Here is a 26,806-nt window from a genome sequence, read left to right as displayed (position 1 = left end):
AGTAAAAAGGAACTGGGTGATGAGGGTGGGGGGATTTATGCTGTTTTTAATAATTTTGTATGTGGCATTCACTGCCAGAATCAAAAATGAAATCAGGAACCAGTTTGCGATTTATGCAGCTAACTTGTGATCAACAGAGTAAATAAAAAAGAAATATGAATTTCACCATTCACGCTACCTCCTCTAATCTTTCAGCCTCTAGGTTTTCAGTGCATCTTCATACTTTGGTCTCTTGCATATTTCCATTGGAGATTTAGCATGGAAACAGGCCCTTCGGCTCACCATGTCCACGCTGACCATCGATCGCCCATTCACATTAGTTCTGTTATCCCACTTTCCTCACCTGCTCCCTACACATTCGGGGCAATTTTACAGAGACAAATTAACCTGCAAACTCAATTTGTCTATGGGATGTGGGAGGAAGCCCACACACTTGCATGGAGAATGTGCAAATTCAACACAGACATGTGCAAATTCAACACAGAATGTGCAAATTCAACAAGGACAGGTATCACAACATGCTGGAGTAGCTCAGCGGGTCAGGCAGCATATAGGAGAGAAGGAATGGGTGACGTTTCGGGTCAAGACACTTCTTCAGGATCGCACACAGATCTCTGGGTGTGAGGCAGCAATTCTACCAGCAGTGCCACTATATCTTGAATTCAAAAAATTAAATGTTGGTAACATTGGTTACTAAAAATAGTAAACTATTCATTTTCAGTCTTAAATATCTAAGTCACGCTATGTCCCCCTTTACAGCTATGTTTAATTCAGCTCAAGATTATGGGGCAGCACAGTGGCCGTAAAGTTGCTGCCTAAAAGTGCCGGGGACATGGAATCGATCCTGAATATGGGTACTCTCTGTCTGGAGTTTGCTCGTTCTCCCTTTGATCGCATGGGTTTTCTCCGGGTGCTCTTGTTTCCTTTCACATTCCATAGACGTTCAGGACCCTTTCTCAGACCCAACCCAAAACGTAATCTTTTCCTTCTGTTTATAACATTGTTTGCAGAGTACTATGTTGTGCTGCTGCAAGTAAGAATTTCATTGTTCTAATTGGTTCATTAGAGAATAAAACACTCTTGACTGTTGAGTGTGCAGAACAAACTGGTGTACGGGTGATCGGTGGTCGGCATGGATTCGCTGGGCCGAAGGGCCTGTTTCCGCGCTGTATCTTTAAACGAAACTAAAAACACTAAAACGAGAGGGTTTTGAAAAAGGGCCTCGACCCGAAACGTCACCCAGTTCCTTCTATCCAGAGATGCTGCCGGTCCCGCTGAGTTCCTCCAGGGTTTCGTGTCTATCTTGGGAGTGATTCGGCGTCGGGTTTAGGCGGTCACGGCGGGGCAGCGACAGGACAGCAATGGCGGCAAGATCTCCCACAATGCAAAGGGAGCGAGAAAGTGCCCGGCGCCGACCAGTTGCCGCGGCAGTGCGCATGTGCATGGCGGCTGGGGACGCGCGGGGGGGCGGCAGGGCGCATGTGCAGTGCGGCCGGGGACGTGCGGGTAGCGGCAGTGCGCATGTGCAGGGCGGCCGGGGACGTGTGGGCGGCGGCAGTGCGCATGTGCAGTGCGGCCGGCGGATGAGGAGCGGCCGGAGAGCGGAGACCCGGCGGCCCGGACACGGATGTCGAGGGATGGGGGCGGAGAGTGACCCAGAGAGAGAGCGGGGGGGGCGGGGCCGCTCAGTGTTGACCGGTAGGTGACCCGGGGGCTCTGAGAGCGGTGCCCGTGTGCCGGCAGCGCATGCGCCAACCTCGGGCCGGGCCGGGCCCGGAGCGGAGCCGCCACAAAGCGCCGGGGCCGCGGCTGCGCGTCAGACGCCGCCAAATACGCGGGAAACCCCATCCCTGGGCCCAGGGATCCGGGATCGTCCCAATCCTGCACCGCGACCACCGGGCTGGAGCTGGAACTGCAGCCCCCCCCCCCCCCCCCCCGTCCCCATTCATTAACCCCCCCCCACACGGGCAGTTTCATCCCAATCACAGGGATTTGCATCAACCTCATTCAGGGATTGATTCCAATCTACTATCCCGCGGATTTCCATCCCAATACTGAGCATTGCACGACGCCCCGACCCCAAACCCAGGGAATTATCCCCCACATTTTATCCCAATCCCATGAATTTGTATCCTATCTAAATCAGGGATTGATCCCAATCTCCTATCCCGATGTTGAACATTGCAAGATGCCCCCTTCCCCAAACCTAGGGAATTATCCCACCAACCGCACATGGGTGGTTATTATTCCAATGCCATGAATTTCCATCCTATCTAAATCAGGGATTGCCCCTCCCTCCCTCCCCCCCAGATCTCCCATCCCGGGGATTTCCCTCTGAATGCGGGTCCTGGAGAATAAGCGAGTTCGGTATCTCGATTGCACATGCCCAGGTCATAGGTCATTCGTGCTAAACATTCTCGCTGGCCGAGCTGCTGTGTGTATACAGACCTGCGTTTCATCGGTATTTTCCAGGTTTGCTTCTTCAAGGTAAGAAAATACTGCTTTCAAAACTTAACTAGATGTATATATGGTTAATTTGTACAAAACTATGATGATTTTGTTGGTTTTATTGCTTTATGCTTCGGTGAGTGAACGAGACCATGACAATTTCTTTTACATTGTAACTTGTACCAGTATGTAATGGATATGCTTACAGGACCCTATTCGAATTAACATATGATTGACCTTGTTATTTATTTTGTTTTATATGTTACTGGCAAAGCCATGCGCATTTGTGCAACTTTGGACTGGTGAATAAGTGGATGCAGAATGTGTGTGACAGCCACAACTGTCAATTTGCAACAGGAAACTGTTTCTGCCCACCTGCCTTCAAACTCGAGGAAAATAAACTGCAGATGCTGGTTTAAATCGAAGGTAGACACAAAATGCTGGAGTAACTCAGCGGGTCAGGCATCATCTCGGGAGAGAAAGAATGGGTGACGTTTTGTGTCGAGACCCTTCTTCAGAAGTCTGGAGAATAAGCGAGTTAGGTATCTCGCTTCAGACTTCTGAAAAAGGGTCTTTACCCGAAACATTACCCATTCCTTCTCTCCTGAGGTGCTACTTGACACGCTGAGTTACTCCAGCATTTTGTGTCTACCTTCGATTTAAACTAGCAACTGTAGTTTTTTTTCCTAGTGTTTGAAGGGAGGTGGGCAGAAACAGTTTCCCTTTGCAAATTGACAGTCGTGGCTGTCACACACATTCTGCATCCACTTATTCAGATGATACGTGGTACTCCCTCAGCCCAAAGTTGCACAAATGTGCATGGCTTTGCCCAGTAACATATAAAACAAAATATATAATAAAGTCAATCATATGTTAAGTCAAATAGGGCCCTGTAAGCATGCCCATTACATACCGGTACAAGTTACAATACAAACAAAAATTGGCATGCCTTTGCTCACTCACCGAAGCACAAAGCAATAAAACCAACAAAATCAATGTAGTTTTGTACAAATTAACCGTAAATACGCCTAGTTAATAGTTTTAAAAGCAGCATTTTGTTACCTCGAAGAAGCAAAACTGGAAAATACGGATGAAAAGCAGGTCTGTATACACGCACCAGCTCAGCCGGCGAGAATGTTTAGTGCGAGTGACCTATGACCAGGGCATGCGCAGTTGAGATACCGAACTCGCGTATTACCACCATACCTGCACAAGGGCGATTATTATCCCAATCCCAGGAATTTTCATCTGCTGATTTCAGGGATTTATTACGATCTTCCATCCCGCAGATATCCCTCCCAATGCTGATCATTGCAGGATGCCCCTCCCCCAACCCAGGGAATTATCCCACCTGCACACGGGCTATTATTATTGCAATGCCAGAAATATCCATCCTTTCTAAATTAGGGATTGTTCCCTATCCCAATGTGGAATATCGCAAGATGCACCTCCCCTAAACCCAGGGAATTATCCCCCACCCACACACGGGCAATTTTGATCTCATTCCCAGTAATGAGCATCCTATGTAAATCAGGGATTGATTTATCCCAATGCTATCCCAATCCCAATGCTGAGCATTGTAAGATGCCCCTACTCCAACCCAGAGAATTACCCCCCCACCCACACACGGGCGATTATCCCAATCCCAGGAACTTGCAGCCTACCTGAATCAAGGATTGCCCCCAACCCCGATCCACAATCCCGTGATTTTCCTCCCAATGCTGAGAATTGCATTGCTGAGATCTTGTGTTTCTCCCACACTTCAAAGACGTGCAGGTTAATTAGCTTCTGTAAAATTGTAAATTGTCCTATCATGTAGTATAGTGCTAGTATACGGGGTGATCGCTGGTTGGCGCGGACTCAGTGGGCTGAAGGGCCTGTTTCTTCTCTGAAGTCTAAAGTAAACTGTAAAGACAGCATCCGAGCAAAGGATGGATCCTGGGTCTCTGGCGCTGTGAGGCGGTGACTCTACAGTTGGACCACCGTGCTGTTCTTGAACTCTATATATGAGCTGTTGTGATGCGTTCTACCTTGGCTGACCTGCAGCTGCTGCCTGTGGTCTATTCTCAGTGCCCGCTCTCCAGGTGGGATCAGTCTGCCAACTCCATCTGACGCACGTGCAGCCATGTCCCAGGTGGTGGGTTTCCGAGTGGGCGCCGAGTTCTCGAGCTACAGCGAGCTGCACCGGGAGTACCGGCGCTACCAGAGGGACAGCTCCGTGCAGATGTGGACCAGGCACTCACGGACCATCAAGGCGCAGCGGCGTCGGGCACCCAAGCGCCCGATGAACGACGCGCTGAACTTTGCCGAGATCGACTACGCGTGCATTCACGGCGGCAAGTTATTCAAGACCAAAGGATCCGGCAAAAGGACAATCCAGAGGTGAGGAAATACTTGCAGGGGCGGCACAGCGGCGCAGTTGGTAGAGCCGCTGCCTCACAACGCCGGGGATCCCAGTTCCATCCTGACCACGGGTGCTCTCCGTGTGTGGAGTTTGCACGTCCTCTCTGTGACCAGCTGTGTTTCTTCTGTGGGCTTCAGTTTCCTCCCATATCCAAAACGTGCAGGTTTCTTGGTTAATTGGCCCTCTGTAAATCATCCCGAGTGTGTCGGGAGTGGATGACAAAGTGGGAGAACATGGAACATGGTCGACACCTGCTCCTGTTTCCTACCTTCTTATTTAAAGATGTTTTTATCCTTTTAAATTTAATAATATGTTTAGCCGGGTAGTTAGTTTTGTTTAGAGTTACATCATGGAAACAGGCCTTTCGGCCCATCGAGTCCACACCGCCCACCAATCATCCATTCACACTAGTTCTATGTTATCCCACTTTCTCATCCACTCTCTACACACGAGGGGCAATTTACAAAAGCAAATTAACCCACAAACCTGCACGTCTTTAGAATGTGGAAGGAAACCACTTGGAAAAATCCACACGTGGTCACAGGGAGGACGCACAAACTCCACACAGACAGCACCTGTAGTCAGGATCGAACCTGAGTCTCCGGCGCTGTGAGGTAGCAGCTCCTCTGCTGCCCCTGTCTGTCTCTTTCTCTTTTTTTTCTCTGTCTCTCTCTCCCCTCTGTTAATTTTTTTCTCTCTTTTGCACTCTTTGTTCATCTTTGATTGTGTGTGTGTGTGTGTGTGTCTCCCCACCTCTCTCCCCGTCTCACATCCACCTCTCCCTCTCTCCACCTCTCTCCCTTTCTCTCTCTCCGTCTCCACCTCTCTACCTCTCCTGTACCTTTCTACCTCTCTCTCTACCTCTCTCTCTCTCTCCCTCCTTCTCTCTCGCCCACCACACATTTTCCCATTCCTACCCACACCTACGACTCGCTGGGATTGTATAGAGTGGTAGAGTCATCCCACACAGAAATAGGCCCTTCGGTCCAACTTGCCCATGCTCATCGAGATGACCCATGTACACCAGTCCCACCTGCCCTCAGAACCTTTCCTATCCATGTACCTTTCCAAATGTCTTTTAAATGCTAGAGTACCTGCCTCAACTACCTCATCTAAAAGCTAGTTCCATTTACCACCCACTGTGCAGAAAAGGTTACCCCTTACATTCTTTTTAAATCTTTCCCCTCTCATGTTAAACTGTCCTCTGGATCTTGATTCCCCTCTCCTGGATAAAAGATTTGTGCATTCACCCTATCTATTCCACTTGTCACATACAATTTGCCGTGTTAACACAAGGGACACGGTATTATCCATGTTATCCCACTTTGCCATCCACTGCCTACACACTTGGGACAATTGACAATTTGATAGTTTGTGTTTTATGGTTCAGAGACTGGATTGATATCCCAGTGGGGGAGCGTGATATTATCCCATTAAATCACACAGGGTCTTCCGCCTGCAATGACCATCAAGCACCCAGCTTGTTATGTACTATGTGTAGGAAGGAACTACAGATGCTGGTTTACACTGGAGATAGACACAAAATGGTGAAGTAACTCAGCGGGGAGGGCAGCATCTCTGGAGAAAAATAATAGGTGACGTTTCGGTTTGACACCCGTCTTAAGACTGAGAGTCAGGGGGGAGGTAAACTAGAAGTTTCTCCCATTCTCGTCGTCCTATTAATTTCACTGTCGTCTTGCTTAGTTTCACTGTTTGTATCAACTTCTTATCACCTTCTCCACCGCCAACAATGGACCATTGTGGGCTCCACCTTTTCTTTATCATTGTTGCTGGCTTTGATTTGTTCTTTCATATCTTTCATTCATTTGTTCTTTGTAACCCTTCATCCCCCTAGTTCCCTCTCCTCTGACTCTCAGTCTGATAAAGGGTCCCAACCAGAAATGTCACCTACTCCTTTTCTCCAGAGATGCTGCCTGACCCGCTGAGTTACTCCAGCATTTTGTGTCCATTTCCTTTGTTATGCACTATGTTATCTTACACCAATCCTGCATGAATCACATTTTATTGCAGCTGTTGCTTCAAGTCCCCCCAGTTTGTGAAAGAGTTTATTATCAGTCAAAGGGCAGTCATTCAGCACACCATCTTGTCTTCCCACTCACACTGCTTCATGGCCAATGTCAATGGAATGTTTCTGTTGGATTCTGCCATGATTGTAAAAGATCGCCACACACTGCTGGTCTGAATCATCCTACCACAACGAGAGAGCAGTCCTGAACTGTGATCTTCCTCATTGGTGACCCTCGGACTATCTTTGTTTGGACTTTACCTTGCACTAAATGTTATTCCCTTATCGTGTATCTATACACTGTAAATGGCTCGATTGTAATCATGTATTGTCTTCCCACTGACTGGTTAGCATGCAACAAAGCTTTTCACTGTACCTCGGTACACGTGACAATAAACTGAACTAAACAAAACTGAAGAAGGGTCTCGATCCGAAGCGTCACCTATTCCTTTTCTCCAGAGATGATGCACGACCCGCTGAGTTACTCCAGCATTTTGTGTCTTATCGATTGACCCAGTTGGCTTACACACTGCCTCCCACTGTCTTTTTCAGAACCAACAAGATGAAGTGTCCCTGTGTCATTAAAGTCCGTCTTTCTGCGGATGGAAACAAGTTTGTGGTGAAAGAGATGAATGAATCGCATAACCACACGGTGCCGCAGGTAAAAGCAGAACACACACACCAGCCAGGTGGAGTTGTTGGATCTGCCACTGCTTCAGTTTGTCGGCTCAGTGTGTGTGTCTGTGTCTCTGTGTGGGGGGGGGGGTGTCTGTGTGTGTGTGTGTTGTCCCACCTCTCCACGTTTTCAAAGAGCATTCTACTAGTTCTGTACACGCTCGGTTCCAGCCTTGGATCCTGGGCGGTTGAATATCCTAGTTCAGTGATACAGCACAGAAACAGGCCCTTCGGCCCACCGAGTGCGCGCCGACCGGCGATCCCCCCCACATTAACACTATCCTCCACACACGGGACAATCTACACATACACCAAACCAAATAACCTCGACACCTGTACATATTTGGAGTGTGGGAGGAAACTGATGATCTCGGAGAAAACCCACACAGAGGGGAACGTAAAAACTCCACACAGACAGCACTCGTAGTCGGGATTGAACCCGGGTCTCCGGCGCTGCAAGCGCTGTAAGGCAGCAACTCTACAGCTGCGCCACCGTGCCGTCCAGAATATGTCCACGTAATTATTTATAAAGAGTTTATCAGAACTCTGTCTCTCTGCCCTTGTCTTTGCCTGTGAGAGAATGTTACCTGTGGCACCAACACATATCGGTGGGACTTAAAGCTGTAGGGTGCAATAAAATGGGATTTGTGCAGCATTGGCTCAAGAAAACATAATACATAGCAACAAAGATGGACACAACAAGCTGGAGTAACTCAGCGGGTCAAGCATCATCTCTGGAGAAAAGGAATAGGTGACGTTTCGGATCCTTCCTGGCTGGTCTGAAGAAGGGTCTCGACCCGAAATGTCACCTTTTTCTTTTCTCCAGAGATGTTGTCTGACCCACTGAGCTACTCCAGCTTTTTGTGTCTAGAATTGGCGTAAACTAGAATCTGCTGTTTAGTTTAAACATACAGCGTGTAAACAGGCCCTTCAGCCCACCGAGTCCAGGCTGACCAGCAATCCATGCACATTAAGCTATCCTACCCACATCAGGGACAACTTTCAATTTTAGCAAGCCAATTAGCCTATAAATGTGTACATCTTTAGAGTGTGAGAGGAAACTGCAGCTCCCGAAGAAAACCCACGGGCAGAACGTACAATCTCCGTACAGACAGCACCCGTAGTCAGGATCAAACCCGAGTCTCTGGCGCTGTAACACAGCAACTCTTCCGCTGCACCACCGTGCTGCCCCGACACATAGAACAGAACAAGATGGGTGCTTGATGGTCATTGCCGACAATGTAGGTGGAAGAGCCGGTGTGATTCTATGGGATGATATCACACTCCCCCACTGGGATATCAATCCAGCCTCTGAACTCTGACAACTTTGCCATTGTTTGACAGAGTCAGACTGATACACTCAATATCACTAGTCATTTCCCTCACAGTAACAAGTTTTATTCACGTAGTTCTAACACACTAAAAATATCTCCAGCTTTCAGGGACATTATCAAAGTAATTGATGTGAACTGCCTTAGCAGGGATTCTGGAGATGACCTATAACTTAGGTGGAGTTGGTGGATTTCAAGGAATGTCTTATAATGGGGTTTAAGGAGGCAAGAGTGTCTGAGGGTGATCTGAGAGAAGTATATCTGTTCATGAGAGGCATAGAATGGAGACTCTCAGACTATCTTTAATTGGACTTTACTGGACTTTATCTGATGCTAATCATTATTCCCTTTATCCTGTGTCTGTGGACTGTGGACGGCTTAGACACAAAAATCCGGAGGAACTCAGCAGGTCAGACAGCATCTCTGGAGAAAAGGAATACATGACGTTTCGGGGCAAGACCCGTCTTCAGACCAGAAAAGGAATAGGTGAAATTTCAGTTCGAGACCCATCTTCAGATTGATGCTTCCTGACCCGCTGAGTTACAGCAGCTTTTTGTATCTATCTTCGGTTTAAACCAGCATCTGCAGTTCATTCCTGCACATTTCGACTGGACGGCTTGATTGTAATCATGGATAGTCGTTCCATGGACTGGTAGCATGCAACAAAAAAGCTGTTTGGTACACGTGACAAGAAACTAGACTAAACTAGATGGGGAAGCTAGTCCGATTGTTTTTACCCCATGGTAGTTGTGGAGGTGCAGAGACACAGAGGGAGAAAGTTCCAAATAGCTGTTGAAGGCAAAGTCAATTGGGCAGGGATAAAAATTCAGGAATGGGCTGGGGCCAGAGTTAGAGAGATTTTGTATTATCATCATATCATATCATATATATACAGCCGGAAACAGGCCTTTTCGGCCCACCAAGTCCGCGCCGCCCAGGATAGATGTGGAGAGGACGTTATATATATTTGACCGAGGCGTAAATGTAGATGGGTTGATGAGTAAAGTTGCTAATGACACCAAAATTAGGAGTTGCAGACAGCGAGAAATGTTGTCAGTAGATAGCAGAACGTAGACCAGCTGCAGAAAGGGGCGGAGAAATGGCAGATGGAGTTTAACCCGAGCAAGTGTGAGGTGATGCACTTTGACAGGTTAAATGCAAGGAGAGAGGATACAGTTAATGACATGACCATTAACAACATTGATGTGCAGAGGGATCTTGGAGTTCAAGTTCATAGCTCACTGAAGGAGGCAGCACAAGTCGATGGGGTGTGGAAGAAGGCCTCATAAGTGATAGGAGCAGAATTAGGCCATTCAGCCCCATCGTCTATTCCGCCATTCAATCATGGCTGATCTATCTCTCCCTCCTAACCCCATTCATCTGCCTTCTCCCCATAACCCCTGACACCAGCAATAATTAAGAATCCATCTATCTCTGCCATAAAAATATCCATTGACTTGGCCTCCACAGTCTTCTGTGACAAAGAATTCCACCAATTCACCACCCTCTGACTAAAGAAATTCCTCCTCCTCTCCTTCCTAAAGGAACGTCCTTTAATTCTGAGGCTATGGCCTCTAGTCTGACATTCTCCCACTGGAGGAAGCATCCTCTCCACATTTATCCAAACGTTTCACCATTCGGTACGTTTCAATGAGGTCCCCCTCATTCTTCGAAACTCTAGCGAGTACAGGCCCAGTGGTGACAAACGGTCATCATATGTTAACCAGTATGGGTGAAACGTGTGGTATGCTTGTCTTCTGTGCTAGGGGCATTGAATATAAGAGTCAGCAAGTCATGATGCAGCTCTATAGGGCTTTAGTTAGACTGCATTTGGAGTATTACGTGCAGTTCTAGTCGCCCCATTACAGGAAAGGTGTGGAGGCTTTGGAGAGGGTGCAGAGGAGGTTTACCAGAATGCTGCCTGGATTAGAGGGTTTCAGCTACAGGGGGAGGTTGAATAAACTTGGGTTATTTTCTCTGGAGCGTCAGAGGTTGAGGGAAGACTCGACGGAAGTATATCAAGTTTTGAGAGGCACACTTAAGGTCGGCAATCAGAGGCTTGTCCCCAGGGTGGAGATGTACAACACTAGAGGGCAGAGTGATATGGTGAGAGGGGGAGGTTTAATGTGCGAGGCAAGATTTTTACACACAGAGGGGTGGGGGCGGGGAATGCACTGCCAGAGTTGGTGGTGGATGCAGATACGATAGTGGTGTTTAAGAGGCTTTGGGAAAGGCACATGGAAGTTCAGGGAATTGAGCGATATGGATCATGTACAGGGAGATGAGATCAGTTCAACTTGGCATCATGTTTGGCACAGATAATGTAGGCTGGAGGGCCCATTCCTGTGCTGTTCTGTGTTCTAATACGGGATCTGAGTTTAGTTTACAGATACAGCATGGAAACATAGGCCTACCTAGTCCACGCTGATCATCGACCACCTGCGTGCACTGGTTCTATGTTGTCCTACTTTCTCATCCACTCCCGACACGCTCGGGGCAATTTACAGAGGACAATTGACCTCCAAACCGGATGAACTGACCCTAGGATCTTGCTTGTACCCCACAGGAAGAGGAGGAGAGGCTCCGGCACCAAAGGCGCTTTGTTACAGCGCTGCGCGTGGACCCCACTTCCATCGTCTCGCTGCGGAGTAATGGAGCGGGTATCCAGGTGCAGCTGGGGGAGGTTGCCGGCAAGGTGCTCGCTGATGAGGATGCCCATAGCCCCGCACTCAAGGAGAAATGGGACGAGTTCAAGGCCAACAAAACCGACTTGGAGATGATGGTGCCCACACTGGCAGCCGTCAAGGGTAAGGTCATAAGGAATAGGAGTAGAATTAGGCCATTCGGCCCATCAGGTCTACTCCGTCATTCAATCATGGCTGATCTATCTCTCTCCCCTAACCCCATTCTCCTGCCTTCTCCCCATAACCTCTGACACCCGTACTGATCAAGAATCAAGGTAGGTGAAGGTGTCCTCGCTTGTCCCAGGCCTAACCGGCTGCTCCAGGTTTGCACCACTCCCTCTCTTGTCCTGGGGTATCCTGCATCCTTCCTTCATTCCGGAATAATGCGGATCACCCCTTTATTGGGTTAATGATGAGCATTTGATGGCTCTGGGCCTGTACTCGCTGGAGTTTAGAAGGATGAGGGGGGACCTCACTGAAACTTACTGAATAGTGAAAGGACCGGATAAAGTGGATGTGGAGAAGATGTTTCCACTAGTGGGAGAGTCATGGACCAGAGGGTGCAGCCTCACAATAAAAGGACGTTCCTTTAGAAAGGAGATGAGAAGGAATTTCTTTAGTCAGAGGGTGATGAATCTGTGGAAATCATTGCCACAGATGGCTGTGGAGGCCAAGTCTGTGGCTATTTATAAAGCAGAGATTGACAGGTTCTTCATTCGTTAGGGTGGCAAATGGGGTTGAGAGGGAAAGATAGATCAGCCATGATTCCTAGACTCTCCCACGAGTGGAAAGATTCTTTCCACATGCACTCTACCCAGGCATTTCACTATCTGGTAAGTTTCAACGAGGCCCCTCCTCATCGTTCTAAACTCCAGCGAGTACAGGCCCAGTGCCGTCAAACACTGATCAGATGTTAACCCTGACATTCCTGGTATCATTCTGGTAAACCTCCTCTGGACCCTCTCCACCGCCAGCACATCCTTCCTTAGACATGGGGCCAAAACTGCTCCCAATACTCCAAATAAATGGATGAGGATTGGGTGTGGATCCTCCTTCCCCCATCTCATGATAGTGCACTGTCTTGTCACTAGATCACTCCCTCCTCTCCCCTGGGATAGTCAATGACTTTTAGACTTCAGAGACACAGCGCGGAAACTGGCCGTTTGGCCCACCGAGTTGGTGCTGACCAGCGATGATCCTGTACGCTAACTTACACACACAAGGGGCCATTTCTTTTTACAACTTACTGAAACCAAGTAACCTCCAATCCTGGAAGTTTTTGGAGTGTGGGAGGAAACCGGAGAAAACCCATAAAAGTAAAAACTCCGTACAGACCGCACCCACAGTCAAGATGGAACCCGGGTCTGTAGCGTTGTAAAGCAGCAACTCTACAGCTGTGTCCCCAATACTTTCTCATGGGATTGCTCTTGGATTGTGCCACGCTCTCTTCAGATGACTCTTCCCTCCTGTAACCCCACCCACCCCACCCAGGCTGCATCTGCAGTTCCTTCCTCCACCTGTCACTTGCAAGGCTTTATCCTGCCCCCATCTCTCTTCCAGCTTTCTTCTTCCCCCCCCCCACCCCCCCCCCCGACTTGCCACAATTAGTTGAAGAAGGGTCCCGACCTGAAATATCACGTATCCATGTTTTCCAGACATGTGTAGGAAAGAACTGCAGATGCTTGTTTACACTGGAGATGGACACAAAATGCTGCAGTAACTCAGCGGGTCAGGCAGCATCTCTCGAGAAAAAGAATAGGAGACATTTCAGGTCAAGCCTCTTACTCAGACTGAGAGTCAGGGGCGAGGGGAAACTCCAGAGATATTGCCTGACCTGCTGAGTTATTCTCGCACTTTGTCTTTTGTCATGAACCAGCATCTGCAGATCCTTGTTTCTCCAGAGTTTGATAGAGCTGCATCTTGACTATCTGACTCTTGTACTCAGTACACCGACCGATGAAGGCAAACGTACCTCACCACTGCCACTGTGCATTACCAGTGCTTTGTTCAGAATCCATTTCAGTATCAGACTCAATTTATCGTCCTAGTTTGTACACAAACAAGGAATTTGACGGTGCATTGCTCACACCTGGTAAAAACACGAGACAGCAGACAATTTAAAAAAACATTCTAATTAAACAATGCAAAAATAAAGTGCAAGAGTAATAAGTGGCAGCTTTGCTAAATATTGCACGCGTAAATATCTAAAGTGCACTTGGAGAGTTCATGAGTGTTTGGCTTACAGACCAGAATGTAGTGGTGTAGAGTGGTTGTTAACTAGACCTACCACTCGTGGGAAGAGGCTGTTTTTGTGTCTGGATGTGCCCAGAGGGGAGGGCTTCATGAGAGAGTTAGATATACAGTGCATTCAGAAAGTATTCACACCCCTTCACTTTTTCCACATTTTGTTACATTACAGCCTTATTTTAAAATGGATTCATTTTTTTTTTACTCATCAATCTACACACAATACCCCATAATAAAAAAGTGAAAACAAGTGTTTAGAAATTTTTGCAAAGTAATTAAAAAGAAATAACTGATATCATATTTACAAATGTATTCAGACACTTTACTCAGTACTTTGTTGAGGCATCTTTGGCAGTGATTACAGCCTCAGGTCTTCTTGGGTATGACGCTACAAGCTTGGCACACCTGTATTTGGGTAATTTCTCCCATTCTTCTCTCAAGCTCTGTCAGGTTGGATGCGGAGTGTCGATGCACAGCTATTTTCAGGTCCCTCCAGAGATGTCCGGGTTCAAGTCCGGGTTCTGGCTGGGCCACTCAAGGACATTCACAGACTTGTCATGAAGCCACTCCTGCGTTGTCTTGGCTGTGTGCTTGGGGTCATTGTCCTGTTGGAAGGTGAACCTCCTCCCCAGTCCGAGGTCAAGAATGCTCTGGAGCAGGTTTTCATCAAGGATCTCTCTTTACTTTGCTCTGTTCATTTTTCCCTCGATCCTGACTAGTGTCCCAGTTCCTGTCGCAGAAAAACCCCCACAGCATGATGCTGCCACCACCATGCCTCACCGTAGGTATGGTATTAGCCAGGTGATGAGCAGTGCCTGGTTTCCCCCAAACATGACATTTGGCATTCAGGCCAAAGAGTTCAATCTTGGTTTCATCAGACAAGATAATCTTATTTCTCTTGGTCACAGAATCCTTTAGGTGCCTTTTGGCAAACTCCAAGCAGGCCATCATGTGCCTTTTACTGAGGAATGGCTTCCGTCTGGCCACTCAACCATAAAGGCCTGACTGGTGGAGTGCTGCAGGAAAGTTGGCCTTCTGGAAGGTTCTCCCATCTTCACAGAGGACCTCTGGAGCTCTGTCAGAGTGATCATCGGGTTCTTGGTCACCTCCCTGACCAAGGCGCTTCTCCCCTGATTGCTCAGTTTGGCCGAGTGGCCAGCTCTATGAAGAGTCCTGGTGGTTCCAAAGTTTTTCCATTTAAGAATGATGGAGGCCACTGTGCTGTTCGGGACCTGCAATGCTGCAGAAAGTGTTTTATACCCTTCCCCAGATCTGTGTCTCGACACAATCCTGTCTCGGAGATCTACGGACAATTCCTTCGTCTTCATGGCTTGGTTTTTGCTGTGACATGCACTGTCAACTGTGGGATCTTATATAGACAGGTGTATGCATTTTCAAATCATGTCTAATCAATTTAATTTACCACTGGTGGACTCCAATCAAGTTGTAGAAACATCAAGGATAATGAATGGAAACAAAATGAACCTCAGCTCAATTTTGAGCATCATAGCAAAGGTTTGAATACTTATGTAAATGTGATATTTCAGCTATTTCTTTTAAATTACTTTGCAAAAGTTTCTAAACACCTGTTTTCGCTTCTTCATTCTGGGGTATTGCGTGTAGATTGACGATTTAAAAAAAAAGAATTTAATTCATTTTAAAATAAGGCTGTAATGTAACAAAATGTGGAAAAGGTGAAGGGGTCAGAATACTTTCTGAATGCACTGTAGGTCATAGGGCTGATGGAATCAAGGGATATGGGGAGAAAGCCAGAACAGGGTACTGATTCTGGATGATCAGCCATGATCATATTGAATGGCGGTACTGGCTCGAAGGGCCGAATGGCCTACTCCTGCACCTATTTTCTGTGTTTCTACTTCAAAGAGTTTGTGGCCAGGGTGAGAGTGGGTCAGTCCCTTGTTCTGCCTGTTCTTGTCATATGAGGAAAGACTGGGGATGTATTCATTGGAGTTTAGAAGGACGAGAGGGGATCTTAAAGAGACGTATAAGATTATAAAAGGACTGGACAAGCTAGATGCAGGAAAAATGTTCCCAATGTTGGGGGAGTCCAGAACCAGGGGACACAGTGTAAGAATAAAGGGGAGGCCATTTAAAACTGAGGTGAGAAGACACTTTTTCACCCAGAGAGTTATGAATTTGTGGAATTCTCTGCCACAGAAGGCAGTGGAGTCCAATTCACTGGATGAATTTAAAAGAGAGTTAGATAGAGCTCTAGGCGCTAGTGGTATCAAGGGATATGGGGGGAAGGCAGGAACCGGTTACTGATTGTGGATGATCAGCCATGATCACATTGAATAGCGGTGCTGGTTCGAAGGGCCAAATGGCCTCCTCCTGCATCTATTTTCTGTGTTTCTATAACTCTTGTCTGCGTTTGCTTGCAGACGGCACGGTGGTGGTGGTGGTGAACAAGGCCAACGTGTTGCAGGCCATCTACTACCAGGATGGCCGCATGAAGCAGACCTTCGAGAGGTTCCCTGAGGTGCTGCTGGTGGGCGCCACCTACAGCTGGGCGGGCCTGTGGCTGCCCACCTACCTGCTGCTGGCCATCGACGGCAACGGGGAGAGCGAGCTGGCGTGCCTGTGGTTCCTGCAGAGCGAGGAGCGCGAGACCGTCCGGCAGCTTCTGCGCATCTTCAGGCAGAAGAACCCGGCGGCGGAGGGAACGCGGGCGGTGGTGGTCGGCGGCCAGGCGTGTGACGGGGAGCTGGTGACTGACGTGCTGCCCCACTGCAAGCCGCTGGCCTGCCTCGCCCACACCCTCAGCGTCTTCCAGGACCACGTGACCGCCGAGAAGCTGCACGTGACCGCCGGGCAACAGTAAGCACTGGCACCGCCATTCCCTCGTGGGGCCGGAGCGGGCGGGTGGGGGGGCCCAAATATTCCTCCTCCTGTCAGATTGTGTTGGTTTGGTAAAGTTGTGACTCTCATCCCTCTGCACAATCCAGTCTACCCATGTCCCATCTCCTCCACTCTCTGCCCTCTCTCTCTTTCTTCTTTCCTTCTTTCTTACCCGCTCCTCCTTCCCTTCTTTCTTTCTCCCTCTTCTCTCCTTCTCCTCCGCCCCTTCTCTCCTTTCCCCTACTCCTCTTTCCTCCTCACCCACTTCACCCACTCCTCCCCTCTTCCCCCTCCTCGCCTCCTTCACCCTCCTCGCCTCCTTCCCCCTCTCATCTTCCCCCTCCTCCCCTCCTCTCCTTCCCTCTGCTCTCCTCCCCCTCCTCTCCTCCACCATCGGGCAACAATAAGCTCTGGCATCGTGATTCCATCCTGGGACCGGAGCGGGCGGGGGAGGGGGAGGTTGGGTTATCCCAAATATTCCTCCTCCTGTCACGGCGTGGGTCAGATAAGGGTGCGACTCATTCCTCAACATGGTCTGCACAATCCAGTCTACCCCTGCCCCACTCTCCCTCCTTTCCACCCTCCTCTCCCCCTTTGCGTGCTCCTTCCCCTTTTGCCCCCTCCACTCTCCTTTCTGTAGATGGGGCATCTGGTCAGCATTAGATGGGGCATCTTGGTCAGCATTAGATGGGGCATCTTGGTCAGCATTAGATGGGGCATGTTGGTCAGCAAGGACGAGTTGGGCCGAGAGGCCTATTTCCGTGCTGTTTGACTCCACTGTTCAGTAGTCATTGAGGAGGTCACTTTATTTTTCGTAGGGAAAGAAACGGTGGAGTTTTTCTTGTAGCCGTTGGGGACTGTTGAGGTGAGAGTTTAGTTTAGTTTAGGAAATACAGATTGGAAACGGGCCCTTTGCCCCACTGAGTCCACGCCGGCCATTAATCACCCGTTCACACCAAAGATACTAGAGGAACAAGATAGACCACTCGACGTTAAAAAGCGTAGAAGGTCATGGCGCCATTTTAGTGGGAAGAAAATTGTAGAAACATTTAAAAAGAAAGATAACAAAAATCTATGAATTGATAGATGAGTTATTTTCTGCATTTTAATGGTATCATCACACATACTGTTCCCCCAAAACACTGATTACACTGCGAGAGGCAGAACGAACGGCGGGGTTTGCTTACTAAAATGGCGGACGTCCCACTCCTTTGCACACTACACTTCAGTATAGGCGAATTCAATGGAGTGGTCCATCTTGTTCCTCTAGTATCTTTGGTTCACACTAGTTCTGGGCGACACACGGGACAATTTACAGAGGCCAATTAACGTACAAACCTGCACGTCTTTGGAACTTGGGGGGAACCCGGAGGAAACCCACATGGTCACAGGGAGAGCGTACAAACTCCACACAGACAATGCCTGTAGACAGGATGGATCCTGGGACTGGCACTGTAAGGCAGCAACTCTACCGCTACGCCACCGTGCTGCACCGGGAGGTTCCTCACCTTGTCTCCTCTTCCCTTTCTTCCCGCCAGGAGCCAGCTGCTGCAGATCCTGCACAGTATGTGTTACGCGACGTCAACTGAGGACTATGACCTGCTGTACCGCCAGCTGCTGGACTCCAACGTGGAGAGCGCCGTCGACTACTTCCACAAGATGTGGCACGGGTCCCGCCGCCAGTGGGTGGAGGGCTTCAAGCACGAGAACGAGAGCTACCTCACCAGCACCCTCCAGCGGGTGCAGGTGATGAGCCAGAGGTTGGCGGCGGTCGTCGAGGACTTCTCCGACGTGACCTCCTTCACCCGGGACCTCCTGAAGGCCGTGGACACGGTGCGGGCCGAGTGCGACCAGCGGGTGTTGCAGAGTGAGCCCCCCGCAGGGCCAGAGGACAACTCCGCGGAGTCTTCCTACCGGGCGCTGCTCACCGACTTCGCCTTCCGCCGGGTGCGGACGGAGCTGCAGGAAGCGGAGTCGGTCTCCTTTCTCAGCGTGGAGGCCGAGAGGGCCTGGCCCGTGTGCCGGCGCCGGGCCCTGGTGACGGACCAGGCCAGCTGCCAGTGTGCCTTCCGCACCTCCATGAGGCTCCCCTGCCGGCACGTCCTGGCTCTCCGGCGGCTGCTGGGCTCCGACCTCTTTGAGCCCTCGCTCTGCGCCGCTCGCTGGACGCAGGAGCACTTCCTCGGCGGTCAGCTCCCGCCCGCGTCGCCGAGGGAGCGGGCCAAGGTGCAGCAGGAGCGATACCGCCAGGCCCTCAAGGTAGCTCGCAAACTCTCCTCCCTCGCCGCCCGGTGTCCGGCCGAAGACTTTGGCAGGTGCCTGGCGGTCATGACGGCCGTCACCGACATCTGGGCCAGAGGTGGCCAGGTGCAAGTCACCGAAACCAATGGTTTGTAGCGACGCAGTCTCAGAGAGAGTGAAGCAACGACACACAAAACATGGAGCAGCACAGCACAAGGACAGGCCCTTCAGCACACAATGAACATGATGACAAGACCATCCCTTATCTACCTGCATATCATCCATATCTCCCCATTCCTTGCATATCCATGTGCCCATCTACTGCCTCGTAAACTCCATTATCACATCTACCTCTACCGCAACATATGGTTCATAAGATCATAAGAGACAGGAGTAGGATTAGGCAATTTGGCCCATCAAGTCTACTCCGCCATTCAATCATGGCTGATTCATCTCTCCCTCACCCCATTCTCCTGCCTTCTCCCCATAACAGAGAAACATAGAAAATTAGTGCAAGAGCAGACCATTTGGCCCTTTGAGCCTGTACGCACCGCCATTCAATGTGATCATGGTTGATCATCCACAATCTCCCCCATTCCTGCCTTCTCCCCATATCCCTTGATTCCGCTAGCCCTAAGAGCCGTATCTGACTCTCTTTTCAATGCATCCAGTGAATCGGCCTCCACTGCCTTCTGAGGCAGAGAATTCCACAAACTCACAACTCTGTGTGAAAAGTTTTTCGTCATCTCAGTTCTAAATGGCCTAGCTCTTATTCTAAAACTGTGGCATCTAGCTAGCCGAATCTCTTAATAATCTTATGTTTCTATAAGATCAGCTCTGATCCTTCTAAATTCCAGTGAATACAAGCCCAGTCGTTCCATTTTTTCATCATTTGACAGTCCCGCCATCCTGGGAATTAACCTCGTGAACCTACGCTGCTCTCCCTCAATAGCAAGAATGTCCTTCCTCAAATTGGGAGACCAAAACGGCACACAATATCCAGGTATGGCCTCACCCGGGCCCTGTACAACTGCAGAAGGGCCTCTTTACTCAAATCCTTTTGTTATGAAGGCCAACATGCCATTAGCTTTCTTCACTGCCTGCTGTACCTGCATGCTTACTTTCAGTGACTGATGTACAAGGAAACCCACATCTCGTTGCACATCCCTTTTTCCCAATCTGACACCCTTCAGATTATAATCTGCCTTGTTCTTGCCACCAAAGTGGATAACCTCACATTTATCCACATTATACTGCATCTGCCATACATTGCTCACTCACCCAACCTACCCAAGTCACCCTACATCCCCATAGCCTCCTCTTCACAGTTCACTCTGCCACCCAGCTTTATGTCATCTGTAAATTTGCTTATGTTACTTTTAATTCCTTCATCTAAATCATTAATATATATTGTAAATAGCTGCAGTCACAGGACCAAGCCTTGCGACACCCCACTAGTCACTGCCATTCTGAAAAGAACCCGTTAATTCCTATCCTTTGTTTCCTGTCTACCTACCAATTTTCGATCCATGTCAATATCCTACCCCCCAATACCATGTGCTCTAATTTTGCCCACTAATTTCCTGTGTGGGACCTTATCAAAGGCTTTCTGAAAGTCCAAATACACTACATTTACTGGCTTTACTTTACTGGATTTACTTTATCCATTTTACTTGTTACATCCTCAAAAAATCCAGAAGATTAGTCAAACAAGATTTCCCCTTCATAAATCCATGCTGACTTGGACCGATCCTGTTACTGCTTTCCAAATGCACCGTTACTACATCTTTAATAATTGACTCCAGCAACTTCCCCACCACCGATGCCAGGCTAACTGGTCTAAAATCCCCTGCTTTCTCTCTCTATTAAAAAGTGGGATAACATCAGCTACCTTCCAATCCACACGAACTGATCCAGAATAAATAGAACATTGTAAAATGATCACCAATGCATCCACGATTTCTAGAGCCACCTCCTTGACTACCCTGGGATGCAGACCAGACCCTGGGGATTTATCAGCCTTCAGTCCCATCAGTCTTCCTAACACAATTTCCTGACTGAATGTGAATTTCCTTCAGTTTCTCCGTCACCCTCGATCCTCTGTACCCTAGTACTTCTGGGAGATTATTTGTGTCTTTCTTAGTGAATAAAGAACCAACGTGCCTTTTCAACTCGTCTGCCATTTTCTTGCTCCCCATAATAAATTCACCTGTTTCTGTCTTTAAGGGACCCACATTTGTCTTCACTAATCTCTTCCTCTTCACATACCTAAAGATGCTTTTACTATCCTCCTTTATATTCTTGGCCAGCTTACCTTCGTACTTTATCTTTTCTCCCAATATTTCCTTTTTAGTTACCTTCTGTTCTTTAAAAGTTACCCAATCCTCTGGCTTCCCACTCATCTTTGCTATGTTATAAGTCTTCTCTTTTATTTTTATACTGTCCTTGACTTCCCTTGTCAGACCCGGTTGCCTCTTATTCCCCTTAGAATCTTTCTTCCTTTTTGGAATGAAATGATCCTGCATCTTCTGGATTATTCCCAGAAATTCCTGCCATTGCTGTTCCACCGTCATCCCTGCTAGGGACCCTTTCCAGTCAACTTTGGCCAGCTCCTCCCTTATGCCTTCAATGTCCCCTTTGTTCAACTGCAACACTGACACTTCTGATTTTACCCTCTCAAATTGCAGACTATGGTCACTACCTCCTAATGGTTCCTTTATCTTGAGTTACCTTATGAAATCCGGTACATTACACAACACTAAATCCAGAATTGCCTTCTCCCTGGTAGGCTCCAGTTCAAGCTGCTCTAAGAATCCTTCTCGGAGGCACACTACAAACTCCCTTTCTTAGGGTCCAGTACCAACCTGACTTTCACAGTCTACCTGCATTTTGAAATCTCCCATAACCTCTGACACCCACACTAATCAAGAATCTATCTATCTCTGCCTTAAATATATTCACTGCTTTGCCTCCACAGCCTTCTGTGGCCAAGAATTCCACAGATTCACCACCCTTGCATAGTCCTGGCACTCAGTACCTTCCGTGTAAAGTGACAACGAGAAAAACAACTTGCCTCGCACATCTCCTTGAAACTTTGCCCCTCTCACCATTTTATCTATCAGAAGATTACCTTTCCACTGATAGACAGGCCCTCTGATACTTATTGACCAAAGATAGACACAAAATGCTGGAGTAACTCAGTGGGACTTACCGAGCCCTCTATCATGATTTATTACTGAATGTTTCCTCAAATATTGTTTTACCGTTTTGCACCATGTGTACCCTGGACACATTACTGTGTGCGTCCCCCAATAATTTATTACTGTCTGTTTCCCTCTCGGCTGTGCCCCCTCCAACGCCACTCACTAGTTGTGTTCCTTTGTTTTCAGTGACTGGTGCAACAGAGCAAGAATCGTCGTCTCCAGCCACCGAGGCAAGTTGAAGATGTGCGTAAGAACTGATTTCAGATCTGACTGACCGACAGACAGTGAGAGCCGCTTACAGTCACAGTGATTCACCGCGATCCCAGGAGTCAGGATCTGAAGTTGCTTTCTCTTCATACCCTCGTGTGTTACGCTTGCGTGTTTGAGTATGTGTGTGTGTGTGTGTGTGTGCGCGCACAGGTGCACCCAATGAACACTGCCATATATCGATCACCATTGATAGTGAACTGCCAGTCCTGTGTGTGTCATGTGTGTGTGTACGGATGCATCCAACATACGTGTGTGACTGCGTGTGCCCATGTGTATATATAGTCAGCCCTGCGTGCATTTTGCATGTGCGTGCACATGTATGTGTATGTTACGTGTGTATACAGATGTATCCAATGAACACTGCCATACACCGATCACCATTGATAGTGAACTGTCGGTCGGCCCTGTGTGCGTTATGCATTTGTGTGTACATGTATGTACGCGCGTGAGTGAACTGTGTGCAGGCGTGTGCACGTGTATGTGTCGGTTCTGTGTGTGTTACACGTGTCGGCCTCTGAATGAGCTTTGAAGCTGAATTAGTTTGCGGTCTGTCGCGGTCGATGAATTTCAACATCTTTTTCCTGGAAGTGATTTTAATGGTTTTCTTCAAAGGGACCTGAATCGGGTTCTGACATTCCGTGGGATCATGACATCCATTCAGTTGGAATTTTAAGCAGCAAACAGGAGCCAAGTTTGGATAACTGAGTACAGCTCTGTCTTCTCTGCGGGAGCACTAACTGAGATCGGCTGATTCCTTGCAGGCTGGGAACAAGACCTATGTGTTCGCTGGTCAGTCTGACTATGCACAACCTCTTGTCTTCCCTGCGGAGACACAGAGACCTGGGAATGTCCAGGAAACAAATAGGAAATGTTGGAAATACACAGTGGCTGTGAAAGATTTCTGTCAAGGGAAAAGGTGGTGACACTTAACATGTGTTTTATACTTTCGTCAACTCAGCAGATTTGTTTTGATTGGGATCAACATTTTCTAAAGTTTACTATAAAAACCGAGTCTAGTTGGATGTTGGGTCACTTCTCAGTCATGTGATGGAGCTTTCAATCCTGTCCCTCTCTCCACACCTTGAGCCTAGATCTCAATCAGATTAAGCATCTGTGGGATGTGCTGGATCGACAAGTCCGATTCATGGCGGCTCCACCTCGCAACTTACAGGACTTGAAGGATCTGTTGCTAAAGGTTTGGTGCTAGATACCACAGGCCAGCCACCTTCATGGGTCGGTACTGTTTTGGCGGCACACAGAGGACCAACAGCATATTAGGCAGGTGGTCACAATGTTTTGGCTGATCAGTGTATCTTGTCGCTATCTTCTGTCGTTTGCATAGAAAATAGGTGCAGGAATAGGCCATTTGGCCCTTCGAGCCTGCACCACCATTCAATATGATCATGGCTGATCATCCAACTCAGTATCCCATACCTGCCTTCTCTTCATACCCCCTGATCCCTTTAGCCACAAGGGCCACATTTAACTCCCTCTTAAATATAGCCAATGAACTGGCCTCAACTACCTTAAAAACTCTCATAACTCCAAGGTCCTATTTAGCACAATTACCTCTGTCATATGTCCCACCCCCAGTACCAGCTTAGTTGGGTCCCCTGCTAACTGCGAAGAATTCGCTAAATATTTCACCAGCAAATTGAGAACATTAGAATGAACATTTCCCCTCCCATCCGTGAGCTAGCTGTCTCACTAGTCTGTTCATCTAAATTGGACTGTTTCCAACCCGTCACTCTATCCTCCTTTGCAAAGCTTGTCTCCGCTATGAAACCTGCAACCTGCCCCCTTGATCCTGCCCCCACTGCCCTTCTGAAGGATGTTATTGCAATAGCCGGTCCCAGCATCCTCTCTATTATCAACAGTTCTCTGGCCACTGGCACTGTTCCAACCTGTTTCAAGCACGCGGTGGTCCAGCCCCTACTGAAAAAACCTAACCGAGACCCCTAGCAACTACAGACCCATTTTCAAACTGCCATTCCTGTCAAAAGTCCTTGAAAAGGCAATTCTAAACCAATTAGTGCCCTACCTACACCAAAACACCATCCTGGAAAGTTTCCAGTCAGGTTTCAGAGCCCACCACAGCACAGAGTCTGCCTTGTTGAAGGTACACAACGACCAATCTTCCCTGTCCCGCCTGCAACTGGCAGCGAGACTCCTGACGGGTACCCGTAAAAGGGACCACATCACCCCGATTCTGGCCTCTCTCCACTGGCTCCCTGTACGGTACAGAATCAATTTCAAGCTCCTATTCACGTATATAGCCCTAAATGGACATCCCCCCCCCCCACATCAAAAATCTTCTAACCCACCTCTCTAACTCCAGGTCCCTCAGGTCGGCCGACTTGGGGCTACTCACTATCCCGCGGTCTAGGCTTAAGCTCAGGGGTGACCGCGCTTTTGCGGTTGCAGCTCCTAGACTGGAACAGCATCCCTCTCCCCATCAGAACTGCCCCCTCCATCGACTCCTTTAAGTCCAGGCTCAAAACCTATTTCTACTCCCTAGCGTTTGAGGCTCATTGAGGAGGCGCTGTGAACTGTTCTGTATGTGCTGTTAGGTTTGCGTGCTACTGTATGTTTCATTTTTTCCTTAGTACCTAATCAGATGTACAGCACTTTGGTCAACGTGGGTTGTTTTTAAATGTGCTATACAAATAAAATTGACTTGACTTGACCTTCTGTGGCAGAGAATTCCACAGATTCACCACTGTGTGAAAAAAACTTTCTCATCTCGGTCCTAAAAGACTTCCACCCTTATCCTTAAACTGTGACCCCTTGTTCTAGACTTCCCCAACATCGGGAACAATCTTCCTGCATCTAGCCTGTCCAACCCCTTAAGAATTTTGTACGTTTCTATAAGATCCCCCCTCAATCTTCTAAATTCCAGCGAGTACAAGCCGAGCCTATCCAGTCTTTCTTCATATGAAAGTCCTGCCATCCCAGGAATCAATCTGGTGAACCTTCTCTGTACTCCCTCTATGGCAAGAATGTCTTTCCTCAGATTAGGAGACCAAAACTGTATGCAATACTCCAGGTGTGGTCTCATCAATGCCCTGTACAACTGCAGCAGAACCTCCCTGCTCCTATACTCAAATCCCCTCGCTATGAATGCCAACGTACCATTCGCTTTCTTCACTGCCTGTTGCACCTGCATGCCTACTTTCAATGACTGATGTACCAGGACACCCAGGTCTCGTTGCATCTCCCCTTCTCCTAATCGGCCAATTTTCAGATAATAGTCTGCTTTCCTGTTCTTGCCACCAAAGAGGATAACCTCACATTTATCCACATTATACTGCATCTGCCATGCATTTGCCCTCTCACCTAACCTATCCAAGTCACGTTGCAGCCTCCTAGCATCCTCCTCACAGCTAACACTGCCCCCCAGCTTCGTGTCATCCGCAAACTTGGAGATGTTGCATTCAATTCCCTCGTCCAAATCATTAATATATATTGTAAATAGCTGGGGTCCCAGCACTGAGCCTTGCGGTACCCCACTAGTCACTGCCTGCCATTCTGAAAAGGACCCGTTTATTCCTACTATTTGCTTCCTGTCTGCCAGCCAGTTCTCTATCCACATCAATACTGAACCCACAATACCATGTGCTTTACGTTTGCATACTAATTTGTTATGTGGGACCTTGTCGAAAGCCTTCTGGAAGTCCAGATATAACACATCTACTGGTTCTCCCTTATCCACTCTACTAGTTACATCCTCGAAAAATTCTATAAGATTCGTCAGACATGATTTACCTTTCACAAATCCAATGATTTCACCACTTTCCAAATGTGCTGCTATCCCATCTTTAATAACTGACTCTAGCATTTTCCCCACTACCGATGTTAGACTAACTGGTCTGTAATTCCCCGTTTTCTCTTTCCCTCCCTTTTTGAAAAGTGGGGTTACATTAGCTACCCTCCAATCATCAGGAACTACTCCAGAATCCAAAGAGTTTTGAAAAATTATCACTAATGCATCCACTATTTCTGGGGCTACCTCCTTAAACACTCTGGGATGCAGCCTATCTGGCCCTGGGGATTTATCGGCCTTTAATCCATTCAATTTACCTAACACCACTTCCCGACTAACCTGGATTTCACTCAGTTCCTCCATCTCATTTGACCCCCGGTCCCCTGCTATTTCCGGCAGATTATTTATGTCTTCCTTAGTGAAGACAGAACCAAAGTATTTATTCAATTGGTCTGCCATGTCCTTGTTCCCCATGATCAATTCACCTGTTTCTAACTGCAAGGGACCTACATTTGTTTTAACTAATCTTTTTCTCTTCACATATCTATAAAAGCTTTTGCAGTCAGTTTGTATGTTCCCTGCCAGTTTTCTTTCATAATCTATTTTCCCTTTCCTAATTAAGCCCTTTCTCCTCTGCTGGACTCTGAATTTCTCC

At 48.1% G+C, this 26,806-nt stretch overlaps 1 protein-coding gene across 1 annotated transcript; it reads left to right on the top strand.

The window, feature by feature from the left end:
* Nucleotides 1-4,296: 4,296 nt before the first annotated feature.
* On the top strand, nucleotides 4,297-25,025 carry LOC144590898 (zinc finger SWIM domain-containing protein 1-like). Its single transcript, XM_078395262.1, has 6 exons — nucleotides 4,297-4,830; nucleotides 7,431-7,596; nucleotides 11,451-11,666; nucleotides 16,262-16,653; nucleotides 18,213-19,063; nucleotides 22,305-25,025. Exons 1-6 carry the CDS (start codon nucleotides 4,574-4,576, stop codon nucleotides 22,355-22,357), a joined length of 1,935 nt encoding a protein of 644 aa, XP_078251388.1. The 5' UTR covers nucleotides 4,297-4,573; the 3' UTR covers nucleotides 22,358-25,025.
* The last annotated feature ends 1,781 nt before the right edge of the window (nucleotides 25,026-26,806 follow it).

This window comes from Rhinoraja longicauda, unplaced genomic scaffold, assembly GCF_053455715.1.
Source record: "Rhinoraja longicauda isolate Sanriku21f unplaced genomic scaffold, sRhiLon1.1 Scf000381, whole genome shotgun sequence".
NCBI lineage: Eukaryota > Metazoa > Chordata > Chondrichthyes > Rajiformes > Arhynchobatidae > Rhinoraja > Rhinoraja longicauda.
Note: the sequence above shows the minus strand (reverse complement) of the source record. Positions and strands in the feature narration are given on the sequence as shown.

Coding starts and splice junctions, on each gene's coding strand:
- LOC144590898 (XM_078395262.1), top strand. CDS start 4,574: ATGTCCCAGGTGGTGGGTTTCCGAGTGGGCGCCGAGTTCTCGAGCTAC. Junction 11,667..16,261: donor AAACCGACTTGGAGATGATG/GTGCCCACACTG, acceptor AACGTGTTGCAG/GCCATCTACTACCAGGATGG. Junction 16,654..18,212: donor CACGTGACCGCCGGGCAACA/GTAAGCACTGGC, acceptor TCTTCCCGCCAG/GAGCCAGCTGCTGCAGATCC.